The sequence below is a fragment of the Aulonocara stuartgranti genome, assembly GCF_965226115.1.
Source record: "Aulonocara stuartgranti genome assembly, chromosome: 9".
NCBI classification, from domain to species: Eukaryota; Metazoa; Chordata; class Actinopteri; order Cichliformes; family Cichlidae; genus Aulonocara; species Aulonocara stuartgranti.
The window spans coordinates 10079319-10092563 of NC_138960.1; the positions used below are offsets into that span (position 1 = coordinate 10079319).

Consider the following 13245-nt stretch of genomic DNA (forward strand, 5'->3'; position numbering starts at 1 on the left):
TCATTTGTGTGCGGTCTTTCATCAAGCTTTACTTGCAGCTCCTGATTCTTTTTGTCCTTCAGCACTAGTTTTTCTAGTGCTTTATCAAGCTTTGCTTGGAGCTCAAAGTTTCTTCCCTGCATTTCTAGGAGTTCCATTTCTTTCAACTTTTGAATATCTTCCTTTTCTAGAAGCTGGTTGAATGATTTGTCTACTTGATCAGGAAGTTGAATTTTGTCTTCCTGATCACAAAGAGGAGAGTTGGGCTTTACTGTTTTTTTCTGTTTTCTCTGAGACATGTTTGAATCTGTAAACTGTCACTCTGTTTATATCTGAATTAACTAATTTCAAGAAACTGTTGAAATTACCTGGACTGCCTCAGCCCAGGTGATGTAACATTAGCAGACAGAGGGTTTGATGTTGCAGAATCTTTGGAGCTGTGCCATGCTGAACTGAAGAGCCCAGCTTTCACCAAAAGGAAGAACTAACTGGGCCCTAGATTGCCCAATCAAACCTCTTAATGCCACCTGCCCTCTCCTACATTAACTGTGGGCTCACCTTGTAGAACAGAGTTGAGTGTGGAAGAAATGGCAAAAATATGGAGCTGAAAAGCTGAGAGAGAAAAAGAAATGATAAATAAATCAATGTGTCAAATTAACTGACATGTTAGCTGGTGGAGTGCCCACTGCATTATATATATATCATCTCTTTTTTATAATAAATAATCAAAAACTTTATTTAAACTAAGATTTTAAAAAATATGTGCCGTGATTGATGTGCTCTCAGACATGTGCTTCAATCCACACACAAATACAAAACAATCTGACCACACGTACAACTGTTTCACAAACTCTATAAAGCATTCACACTCCAATGGATGCATCAGAAAGCAGCTTGGGATTACAATCTTGTCCAAGGATATTTCGCCTGCAGACCGGAGCAGCCAGGGATCAAACCAGAAAACTTTCTGATCAAAAGCTGACTTGTACTAAATGCTGAACGGCAGCCAACCCATTTTAGCCATTTAATGAATGTGCCATTTAATCTTGGCTGCAGCCAAGATTAAATGGCACATTCATTAATTACAGAGTTACGGATTGTTACATGGAACTCAAAAGAAATAATGAACCCATCTCGTGTCCTGTGTCTTCTATAGCTGTCTGTACTTTTACTTCCAAAGTTCATCAGCAAACAGTTTGCAGGCCTCTAATTATCAGGCTGTACTCAAGCGCTTGAATTCAACCTAAAAGCTGTGCTGTCATACAGAACCAAGTACCCTCCGCGGAAACTATAGCTAATGTCACAACTGGATCTGATGAGACAACATCAGTTTGTTTGTTTTGCTTTCATAACAAATAGTTTGAGCCATATACAAATACAGAAGTGACAAAAGGAAACATATTTACAATCCAAAGTCAGACTAACAGTTTTCAGTAGCACAGTCTTTTATTTACAGTCTGCTTCTCCTGGTGGTAAACCTCTATCACATGTTTGGATTAAAAATTAGGCCTATATAGCTGCTGGTTCCAGTTTAAGCAATATGTTAAAAATACTAAATTCTTCATTGATTTGAGCTGTGGGGTTTGCTATACACTGGCAGAAAATTGTAGAGTAAATGGTGAAAACGAACAAACCAAATAACAAGATCCTTGAATTCCATCTTTTTTATTAACAGAAACTCCAACAAATTTGTGCCCAATCGATGATGTTTGGGACATGAAAAGTCCAGTCCAGCAGGTGGCGGTAATGCGCCTTAAAGCTTTAACCGCCAAAAAATACAAGAGCAGAAGAAGAAGAAGCCGAGTTCCCGCTTTATGGCGTTTTTCTCTCCGATTATTGTCAAGACTGATTTAACACTTAAAGGTAAGTATCGAGCTAATATTAATCCGAGTCTAGTTAATCTTGAGTTTAGCTCCTGAATGAGGCTTTCTGTTGCTCTCCTCGGTGTCTCTTCTCAAGTTTTTGTGAACAAGTTGGAAAAAAAAATCTGACTAAATTGACTCAAGCTGCTTTAAACTAATTTACAGAAAGATATCAGCAAAAGGTTGTGAAACACAGAGAAGAAAATAATTTTATTAGAAGAAAGCTTTTAAATGAGCTCATTGTAATCAGAGTTTCTGTTGTTTTATTAGTCTGTTATTAAGGCTACTTAGCATCTCTGTGGCACCTGCACAGCTTATGAATGCAGCTTGCTAGCTAAGCTAGCTAGCGCCACCCTTCTTCCATATAAGGTCACTTCCGGCTCCAAAAGACCCAACATGTTGGCGGTAAAAGTGCTATAATGAAATACATTTATGAGAAATGTAAAAATAAATGTGTTCCAGGCTAAAACACAGCTGCCTTTATCAGCGCAAAGTTGTGATGAGGCTTACTCAGATGATGGCTCAGATTTCTACACCCACTCGGATATACAGATGAAATCAAGACAAGTACATCAATACAAAAATTCACACGACTGTTCAAAAAATAATAAATTGCATGAATATAGGAAATCTTCCTCTCAGTGACTGAGTTGTCTCATTGTGTCCTCATTTTTTATAAATCAAGGCCTGAGTAACCCAACCTTAAGTGTTCATTAAGGTTTTTGTCACATAGATAGAAAATAAACTCAGAGATTAAGCGGCTGTTATAAACAGAGTGATTAGTTGTTCTGGTTTACGTGCTGAAAATGGTTTTATTTGTGTATGTTCAATGTGTTAGACTTGTACATAGTTAAATATATGATCAAATAATGTTGAATCCTGGATATGGATTTGTAAGCAATGAAATTTGAAATAAGGGGGTAGGAACAAGAAAACTTCACCCTACTCCTTTTCGAGCACACACATTCTGTAGACATAGATATTTACATGAAAACTTGATGATTTTTAAGTTTTGTTATTTTTATTTTTTTCTGTTGTTATTTCAATTATATTTGCATGTTTGAAATAAATTTTATCTATCTATCTATCTATCTATCTATCTATCTATCTATCTATCTATCTATCTATCTATCTATCTATCTATCTATCATTTCTCACGGCACACGTATATTGTCGGGTTTTTTCTTGGCCAGGGCATATTTTAAAGAGGAATTGCTCTCCTGGTACTGGTGTGCCATACTGCTGAATTTGGTATCGGTGCTCAAACCTTTTGTGTTTGTTTCAAACAAGTTGTCCACCCAAGGAAGCTAAAATGTGTTCTGTGTGTTCTCAGATGAACATATGAGACACTTTGACTCTTCAGTGCAGTGTGGAGCTTAACAAAGTTCTGTTTTGTGTCCCAGCTGATCAGGAGGAGGAGAAGAGTCTGACGGAGCAGCAGAGGAAATTTCAGCTACTTGGACTCAGCTCAGCCACTGCAGAGAAAACAATGAGCTCAACACAGAAGGTGACAGATACTAGTGTTAAGAAATACTCCATTAAAAGCTGAAGTACTGATATGTATATTTTATGCTAAACTAAATGAACCTTGTGCAATATTAATGTAATGTAGAAATAATGTATACAATGTATACAATGCCTACATCTTAGACGGTGACGTTGCCTCTAAACATCAAAATGAGCAGGAAGATGTTAAAGTGGGATTCAGCAGGATTCAACCCTAACATCAGCTGTAGTGGCTCAGTGTGGGGAAAAGGGTCACAGCTCACAATCATTTCTATTGAGAGCTCCAGTAGATTTTTTTTAATGTACAGGCTGTGATCAGCTGACCTGCTGCTCTCTGTGAATTCATCCAGATGTCTGCAGATGTTTCATGAGTTGTCCTGGCTGATTTCCTTTCTCTACACTGACAGTACACTGTCTTTATATTATACACTAAACTGTTGGTATGTGGGTGGAGCTCAGTGAATGAATGTCAGCATCATGAGCTTAAGTTTAAGTTAATCTCTGCTACACTTGATGTAATCTAACTCTGACATGAGCACCACAGTCACTGTGCACCAGTCACACACTGTTCTTTACTTAAATCCATCACATTACAGTAAACTTGCCTGCTTATCCTGCACTAACCTGCAGAGGATTTTACTTGTATCCTCCTGTGGATACAAACCAGCAAGAACTCATCAGATCTCTGTCACTTACCATTAATGAAGTTTGGCTTTTATTAATAAACAGAGAGCACGGATCCGTGCACAGGAGGATACAAGCAGCTGCTTCTGTTTGCAGTCACCGTGCACCAGTGTTGTGTTTAATTGTGTCAGTGTTCATTTTTAAACACGTTTTTTAAATCAAATGTTTATGTATACATCAAGATTAATGTTCCAAACAAATGACACTGTACAGCAAATACATACATAGACATGTGCAGCAAAAGGAATCCGAGAAGATGTTTAACTTCTAAATGTTTAAATTGTTTGTTTTATATCCAAAGTCTGTCAGTTTGTCATTCCCTGTTATTGCTGCTGACTAATCACTCAAAGTGACACAACATGACCGTGGGTCTGATTTTTCTGGTAAACTTGTTTAGCAGCCCACTGGAGACGGATACCCTGTTCTTTGAACTTTAATACTGGACAGAAAATCGTCTCCTTCCAGAAACAAAGGGTGGCATTAGAACTTGTGTGAACAGCAAAACAATGTAGAAGATTTCCTTTTGTGTCTGTGTTGTGTCTAGGGCTGCCACGATTTGTCGACTAGTCACGATTACGTCGACTATCAAAATCGTCGACGACTGATTTAATAGTCGACGCGTCGTTTGAAGCTTTGTAAGATCCCAAAAGACGCAGGAATAAGTAGCAGGATTTAAGAGTGTAATAACGGACTGAAACAGAAGATGGCAGCACTGCATGTACAAGGATGCCAGCTGCCGTTAAACCCCGAAGAAGAAGAAGAAGAAGAAGAAGAAGAAGCAGCTGTGTCCCAGAATTCATAGCGCGGCCCAGCTCAGTTTCCAACAATGGCGGCAGCTAGTTAGTTTTAATATTACTCTTATTATTCTTTCTGGGTCACAAAATAAACGTTTAACATATTTTCAGCCGAGAATGTAGCTGTGTAAACCTCAAATATCGGCTCAGTTTATCAGGACACCACATATTTTCAAAAGCGCTCCGACGTTTTCAGAGACGTCTGTTACCCACTAGCTCGATAGCTAGCCGGGGGCTAGGTCACTAGCACGGTGAGAACACCGGACTCCAGGCAAATTGTTTTCAAACCCACCGCCGTCTTTCGCTACTCAGGTTAAATATATATGAGTCACTTAGATAAATTAAAAATGTTGTTGTTTGGCTTTTTTTTTTTAGTATTTTATGTGTTCCTGAGTAAATCGGTTTGTCTGAGATTAAAGTTATAGTTTTTACACAGCTGAATAAACGTCAAGCAGACAGCTGATTATCAGAAGTGTGAGATGCTGGAGAATATACTCCGTTGTCCTGTTATATTTTAGATAGCAAGGAGTTTATTAAACTTCACCGAAACAATCTGCAAATTTCATTAAAATTGAATAAACTATCATCTTGTCTTTATTTTTAGTTAGCACCTTAAAAGCTTAAAGCTGTAAGCTAATGATAGTTATATAAGAGCATATGCTGCATGGTGCAATAAGCTGTAGTTTTACGTCCAGTGGATGATGATCTGATTAGTCGACTAATCGCATAAATAATCGGTGACTAGTCGACTATCAAAATAATCGTTTGTGGCAGCCCTAGTTGTGTCACATCATTTTGGCTCAAGAGTTTACTTTATTGCTATGTTTGTTTTTTGCTATTTTATTACTACATTTGTATTGTGCAGCACTTCGGTCTGCCAGGTGTGTTTTTAAAGTGCTATATAAATGATGATGACGATGATGCTTACGGAACAGCTGAAAGACTTTAAAACAAACCTGTTACTTTAATGATATTTCTGTGGTACTACAGAGTCCAAAAGAAGTATCGCAGTAATAATTCATCCAAATTGTAACTTTTAAATGTCATTATCAGCCCAAAGGTTCACAACCAGTTCATCCCTGATAGAATGTAAATATATACAAATCTATAAATTGTATTATGTATATAACTGTGAAACAAACATAATGGACCATTAATGTATCATAATAGTACATTTCTGAATTTGGGGTATAATTCCAGGTGGGATGAGTGTCTGTACAGCTCCTCCTGTTGATGTAAAAAAAGAAAAAAGTAAATGCCAGTTTTTTTTAGGTTTTCATGTTGATGTTGTAACACAGTAAAGAATTACTCTTACAGAAATAAATGTCATTTTTTCAACTTGCAGTTAAATTCATGTAACTTAATGCTGATGCTGTTGACGACTGGGGCTCACACGTCTTTTACTTTGTCTCCAGGACCGACTCACCATGGTTGACCCACAGGAAAATAGCCCGCAGGACATTCCTGACTATGACGGCATAGAGGATGAAGCTTTCCCCCCACTCCCACCACCACACTCCCCAGGCCGGGGAGGCCAGGAGGAAGGAGACCCTTTTGCAGATGGTAGATGCTGCTGTGCTCTTACAGGATTACTATGAGGTCTTTAAGATGTGATGATTCAGAACTTTGTATTTTAAATTCATGGTTTAATGAAGAATCATAGAAAAATAAGATTCAGGAAAAAAGGCTAATGTGGGAGAAATACAACCTCTCATAGTCCTTCCACAAAGCTTTTTGGAACAGCTTGATAATAATGAATTTGTTAGTTCAGCCTAGAATTAACAAATGCATGAACTGGTTTTTCAGCATCTCTCTGAGACTGGATGTTTCTAACAATAACAACACACATGTTTTTGTTTGCGTGAGCAAATGAAACCTATCAGATACTGTTCAAACCAGCACATTTCTTCTGTAACCTCCAGTCTATAATTTGTCTGGATTTAAAGATAAGCTTGAAGTTTGCCACGCTGCCAACAGAATGAGTTAGAAACACATCCTGTTGTCATGTGTTTTCAATGCAGGAGATGAAGGTGAGGTATCACAGCTGGCTGATGTCCCTACTGCTAAAAGGAGAGGCGTGAAGAGACCCCAACCCAAGCTGGACTCCCACAGGTAGCAAAGACATTTATATCACGACAGAGGGTTGAAATGCATTAAAATGCGCATTTAAATAGGAATTTGATGTCATCTTGTGTGAGCTGGGACACAAGGAGGCCAAAATCATTGATTGACGTGTGCAGACTGTCAGTGTTGCAGCCAGGTTGAACACGAGTCTGTGACTGCACTGGTTTTTATCACCGTTTCACTAATAATCGTGCACAGAGGCTCAGAGACACACTGACACACAGAGTTGTTGCAAATGTTTGAAAACGTAAGTTTGTGGAAAGAACTTTGCACAAAAAAAGTGATGTGATATTATCTGAGTGGCGACACCTGTCGTTTCGCAGAGTACTGGAGCGTCTTCTTACGCTTTAGCGGCGGGTACAAATGACTGCATCTGTGTGATGATGGTGCAGCTTCACTCTGCCAGTCATTTAAAGAAGAAAGACTCTAATACCATTGTTGTTTTCATCATTTGGATGGGCAAAATTCCCAGACTGAAAATTGTCAGAGCGTTGGAGACATCCCTGGATGTGTGTGAGAAAGATGTTTCCAGTCTCTGTACACCTATAGTGTGAACCTGGTTAGTATTGCCAACCATAAGTCAGGCTCGTTCCCAGTAGTCTCCCAGTGGGTGTCCCAGTGGCACTCCTCTGTTACTGTTCTGTTCACAATGTTCCTGGACAGAACTAAGTTATACTAAATCAAAGGATGTTAAATAAGCTTTTAAGTAAGAACGTCGATTATACTTAGGATAAAACTTGCAAGCTGTATTAAAGAAAAACATAGATTTTCATTTGATAAAATATTCAAATTAATTGCAACTTTGCTCTATATATATATATATATATATATATATATATATATATATAGCAATTTTTTATTTTTAGATGGAGAAATTTGACTATTTCTCATTATACTGCCTTATGTACAAACAGGTAGGAAAAGAAAGGTTGTGGGCACCCTGAAAACCAAACACCCTACCCCCCCCCCCAACAAGCTACTGCCTTCTGAACATGGTACATCTGAAGGCACTGACATTTCCATTCAGAGGGTCTGTCTGTGTTGGCCCTGTGACAGGCTGGCGACCTGGCTGCTGGGATGGGCTTCAGCCATCCACGATCCTGAATTGGATAAGCCAAATACGCCTGGATGTGCTGCTAACCCTGCTTGTAATCCATTAATGGTTTAACTTAGTCTTAATATTTTTTCCCAGGCTGATATCAGATCGAGGGCTTCCAGCTCTGGGCACTCTCTTTGACAATATCCAGTTCAAAGGCAAAGGACACGAGGTAGGATATGATAACATCTGTCCCACCAATTACCAGATGTGAATGAACATTGGTTTTTGAGCTAAATCTGTTTGGCCTGTCAGCTTTTAATTAGATGTCCTAAATTTGGTTTGAGACTAAAAGGTCAAAAGTTGCCCTTTCTGTCGTGGTCAAAAATGAGTGAGGGGAACCAGAGGTTGGTTTACCAAATTAAGATGTCTTTTGTTCCAATGACTGGAAGTCATTTTTTAGTGGGAAGAAGAAGCGTCCTATCACACACAGCCCTCTTTCATATCACTACTCGCTGTTTTTGATGTTTGCCCCATTAGGCTGCAGACCTGCGGCTGCTGATGCAGAAGATGGAGAACTGGGCCCACAGGTTGTACCCCAAATTGCAATTTGAAGATTTTATTGACAAAGTGGAAAGGCTCGGCAGCAAAAAGGAAGTGCAGGTGAGAGGAAGCAGTAGAATATTTCCTGCAAGCGTGTGGGATTCCTAATGTTCAGAATTTGTAATTTTTTACTCATTCTTCTATAGACATGTCTTAAACGAATACGACTGGACATGCCCCTGACACATGAAGATTTTACAAGTACAGATGGTAAGAAGAAAAATCATTACTGATGGGGATACGGTGGACTAGGGCTGTGCGATATGACCAAAGTCTCATCTCCCGATATAAGAATTCTATCGTCCGATAACGATATAAATCACAGAAATGTAACATTTTCTGTCAATTCTGTGAATCTCGACTTGCGTGAAGTGTTTCCAGCTGCGCGTCATGTAGCTGGAGTCGAGTGTTTTAACCGATGCATGAAACGACACATTTTTAGACAGAAGTTGTAACGGCGCCGTTTTCTTTGTGAGTATTTATTACACGGCGTGCTGCGGGGGAAAGCCTGTTCTAACGTTTGAGTCTAAGGTTTATTTTTTAGCACCTGGCGGCTCTGTTTTACTTCTCATCCGTAAACACTCTGCTCTTTCACGTGATTCCGTTTATTTTGAAAAGCCTCAACAGGATCTTGAGCTTTATTCTGAAAGGTTTATGTGGAACATAAACAAGCGGACACGCGATGGTTTTACCGTCGTTGTTGCTAACGACAACGCATAAAAACAGGCGCTTGTCCGTCCGTAGTGTGGTTATATATAAGAAAAAGAGAGAACTTTACTACAGTGACATCAGAACCATGAAGAAATATTGCCGTAAACAGTTTATTTTGCGACACCACGAAACAAACGATAGCGTAAAATGAAATAGACGTTTTTGTATATATCGTTGTATCGAACAGCCCTACGGTGGATTCACACCTGCAGGTGCACATAGGAAATACTTGCCATATTCCACAGGACTTAATTATCAGCACTGCTTGAAATTGTGTTCAGGTGCTGGTGACGAAGAGGTACAACGTGAACTGGAAACATTTGGGGATCCTGATCTGTTCAGCAGAGAGAGTTTTATTAATGCTCCCCAAGGGCAGATTGCCGAAGCCCTCGCTCCCCCACCTACTCCCTCTCTGACCGAAGAGCAGCAGAAACGTATTGAGCTGAACAGACAGCGGGCCCTGGAAAAGAGGCGCGCACGCCAGCAGCAAATTGGTAAGAATGGCAAAAATGTATCATACAGCTGGGACACAATATAACAGAAATAATTAATGATTCTGCTACAAAACATCCAGCGAAGGTTCATAAGGATCATCTAGCTTCATTGGTGTATTAACTTTATATGAAAATACAAAAAGCAAAACATTGAATGTACAGTATATTGCCAAAAGTGTTTGCTCATCTGCCCCCACACTCATATGAACTCGAGTGACATCCCATTCACGACGTCCGCCTGTGCAGCTATATCAGCTTCAACTCTTCTGGGAGTGTTTATGGGAGTTTATGACCATTTGTAAGGTCAGACACTGATGTTGAAGGCCTGGCTCCAAGTCTCTGCTCTCATTCATCCCAGTGGTGTTCTGGTCAGGACTCCCATGCCAGAGTTCATGTCTTTGTGGACCTTGCTTTGTGCACTGGTGCCCAGTCATGCTGGAACAGGAAGAAGCCATCCCCAAACTGTTCCCTTAAAGTCGGGAGCCAAAATGTCTTTGCATGCTGAAGCATTAAGAGTTCCTTTCACTGGAACGAAGAGACTGAGCCCAACTTCTGAAAAACAACCCCGCACCGAAATCCCCCTGCCACCAAACCTGGAGCTCTGTTGTCCTGGCAACTGCTAAGTTGACTTGTCTATCGGCTTTCCAGATTGAGAACTGTGATCCGTCGCTCCATAGACTGCATCTCTCCTGTTCTAGAGTCCAGTGGCGGCGTGCTTTACACCGCTGTGTCCCATTGCTTTGCGTTGCACTCTGTGATGTAAGGCTTGGACTACAGCTGCTCGGCCATGGAAATGGATTCCACGAAGCTCTCTGTGCACTGTTCTTTAGCTAATCTGGAGACCACGTGAAGTTTGGAGCGATGGACTCCACAGAAAATTAGCAACCTCTGTGCGCCTCAGTATCCACTGACCCCCACTCTGGGATTTTACGTGATCCACCACTTGATGGCTGAGTTGCTGTCGTTCCCAAACACTTCCACTTAGTAGCAGCAGTCTGCATGCCTAGGTGCTTGATTCTATACAGCTGTGGAAGTTACTGGATCACCTGAATTCAATGATTTGGATGATGGGTGGTGAGTGAATACTCCTTACAATATAGTGAAGTGGATCTAGTGTATATATCCACCAGAAACCCTGAAGGTCGAGTGACGAGTTCCCGTATTGCACAGTTCGTCCAAACCACCAGAGATTCCTCACATTAGTGTGGAGTTTGGTAATAAGAGGCAAAGCATGTAGAAAACATTGATTTCTTTACTGCCTGTCTGATGTCAGCTTCAATTAGGCGTAGTATTTTTGTTTTTGCCTTACACTTGTGATCCAAACTGTTTTTACTTCCTCTTTAGTTAAAGCGGAGCCAGCTGTCTGCGATCTATTGTCTACAAATCTTTAACAGTGACATTAAATCGTTCTTCAGGGTCCTCATTTACCGCAGAAATGATGTAATGTGATTTAAATGAGACCCATAGAAAAGAAAATGACCTGTTGATCGGTCTCTATTATGAGCCTTCACCCATAAAAATGTGTTTACAGTTTATAACTTACTGTACATGGTGTTATTAGCACAAACACTTTAAAGCTGATCATTTAGGACTGTAACAATAATCCAGAGAGCAATGTAGTCAAACATCTCACAGTTAGTTTTATTGGGAATGAACTTTGACCTGTTAGGCCCCCAGGGCTTTTCTGAGCTTCCTGCTCGAAAATGAAGAGGCCAAAATAAATGGAGTATTTCTCTGCAATTACAAACTCTGTGTAAACAGTCTTGGTATCAAAATAAAGCTAACGCTTGTGAGCTGTCATCAGAGGGGTAAATATTACTGCAGATGTTACTATGTCAAAGTTACTGGGACTCAAACATAGAAAAAAATGATTATTTCCCTCACCTAATTTTTAAAAGTATTTTATAGCTTATATGCTATAAAATATACTTTGGGTCACATTTAACTCCAGAAAATCATAAATCAAAATATGGATGTTACCTGTCCACAGATTCATGGTGATGTAACTGCTCTTTTAACTGTTTGGTGTTTGTAGAAATGGTTTACAGCTGAGATTCAGAGGCTTCTGTGGACACTCATGTCTGCACTTATATTTCTGACCTCGTGTTATAACCGATTAAATGTGATCTCCTCTCTTTTCCCCCATTTTTGGTGGTGTGGGTGCTTAACTAGTTAAAGTACCAAACATCTGTCTCCTGTTGTTGTGTCACGTAGGAAAGAAGCATCAATATCTGATGAGCAGACTTGTTCATTTGTGCAGATTTCTTCTTTTGTGTGGTTGTTTTTTCCAAGTGGAGATGAGCATCTCTAACAAGTTGATTTGTTCACATTTGCACATCTGCATTTTTGAGAGAAATGAGTTTTTTGAGTTTGTGCACTATATGCATATAAGACAACCATTTCCTTTTTCAGTATTTTTGTGTGGTGCATTTTTCTCTGTTTTAACAAAAGAGGAACAAAGAACATTTAAGTCAACCTAAGACGATTTGTTTTAATTTTTACATGGTCTTACTGAGGTGATGCAAAGTGGAACATGCAAACTGTTTTTTTGGTAATGTGCTGGAAAAGCTTGATAATGGACCTTGAAAGTGCTTAAAGTGCTTAAATTTGACCCTGAACAATGAGTTTGAACCCTGCAGTTTACAGTTTCATTTTTCATTATCTCAGCTTTGCCTGTCTTTTATAAATCGTAGTAGACTGAGTGTGTCTGTGTTGACTGAAACCATCACTGTTTCTAATTCTCAACCCTTTCAGGCCCTTCAGCCTCTCAGACTGCTGACATGTTAGGAGACAAACCTCCAGCTGCATCCTCACCAAATGTCATCAAAGGTTCTACTGATGGAGATGAAACTGTAGAAGATCCTGACCTCGAGCCTTCCAACAACACCTCCACGCAACAAACCAGCCCGCTTCCCCCCAAAGACTCTGAGCCCGCTGAGGCTGAGACCGGCCTCAGCCCTGAGCAACAGCTCAGCAACGACTGTGTAGAGGGGGATTAAAGTTCACGTGCAGCAGTTTCTGCTGAAAAGCTTTGGCAGTGAGCAGATTTAAAGGTTTCCCAATGTTCGTGCCTGCTCATTCGAGTAATGTTGTGCATTTCTGGTGGTTTATATCTTGAGCACATGTTCCTACTGTGACGTCAGCTTTGGGTTAGCAAAGACATTTATAATCAATGGAAATAAATGTTTTTCTTATTTTTAAAAGTCCAAATCCTAAACGTATTTACCATGTGTTGGTATCTGTTACAGAAAAATATTTGAACTGATCCACAGTTCCTGCTCTGATGCATCTTCTTTCTCCAGTTTCACTATTGGCAGAATTTTGGTTGCAAACATGTTTCTATAAAAGGCCTCTGTGTGTGTGTAGTATGTGAGCTGTCAACTGACCATCACCCTCTTCCAAGCATTAAGTGCTCGTTCAATTATGAACAGTTCTTTCTTAAGCTACTGCAG

The 13245-nt window shown here is 39.8% G+C and overlaps 2 protein-coding genes across 5 annotated transcripts in view; one reads left to right on the plus strand and one right to left on the minus strand.

Moving 5' to 3' along the window:
• The window catches only part of LOC309714677 (kinesin-like protein KIF1B), a 137847-nt gene that overhangs the window by 71650 nt on the left and 52952 nt on the right, over positions 1–13245 (minus strand). The gene's annotated exons all lie outside the window — the stretch shown is intronic.
• Positions 1732–13158, plus strand: LOC309714652 (TIMELESS-interacting protein-like). 4 transcript variants are annotated; one of them, XM_082547215.1, is made up of 9 exons: positions 1732–1842; positions 3245–3348; positions 6241–6388; positions 6847–6937; positions 8142–8217; positions 8526–8648; positions 8735–8798; positions 9581–9793; positions 12548–13158. In XM_082547215.1, the coding sequence occupies exons 1-9, from the start codon at positions 1794–1796 to the stop codon at positions 12790–12792; spliced, it is 1113 nt and encodes a 370-aa protein (XP_082403341.1). In that variant the 5' UTR covers positions 1732–1793; the 3' UTR covers positions 12793–13158. The 4 variants fall into 4 exon arrangements, with proteins under 4 accessions (XP_082403341.1, XP_082403344.1, XP_082403343.1 ...); XM_082547218.1 differs by lacking the exons at positions 1732–1842; positions 3245–3348 and adding an exon at positions 4563–4870; XM_082547217.1 differs by lacking the exons at positions 1732–1842; positions 3245–3348 and adding an exon at positions 4877–5137.

Excerpts from the sequence above, each read along its gene's own strand:
- LOC309714652 (XM_082547215.1), top strand. The coding sequence starts at position 1,794 with ATGGCGTTTTTCTCTCCGATTATTGTCAAGACTGATTTAACACTTAAA. Across the intron at positions 6,938-8,141 it reads CCCAAGCTGGACTCCCACAG|GCTGATATCAGATCGAGGGC; the intron begins GTAGCAAAGACA and ends ATTTTTTCCCAG. Across the intron at positions 8,218-8,525 it reads TCAAAGGCAAAGGACACGAG|GCTGCAGACCTGCGGCTGCT; the intron begins GTAGGATATGAT and ends TTGCCCCATTAG.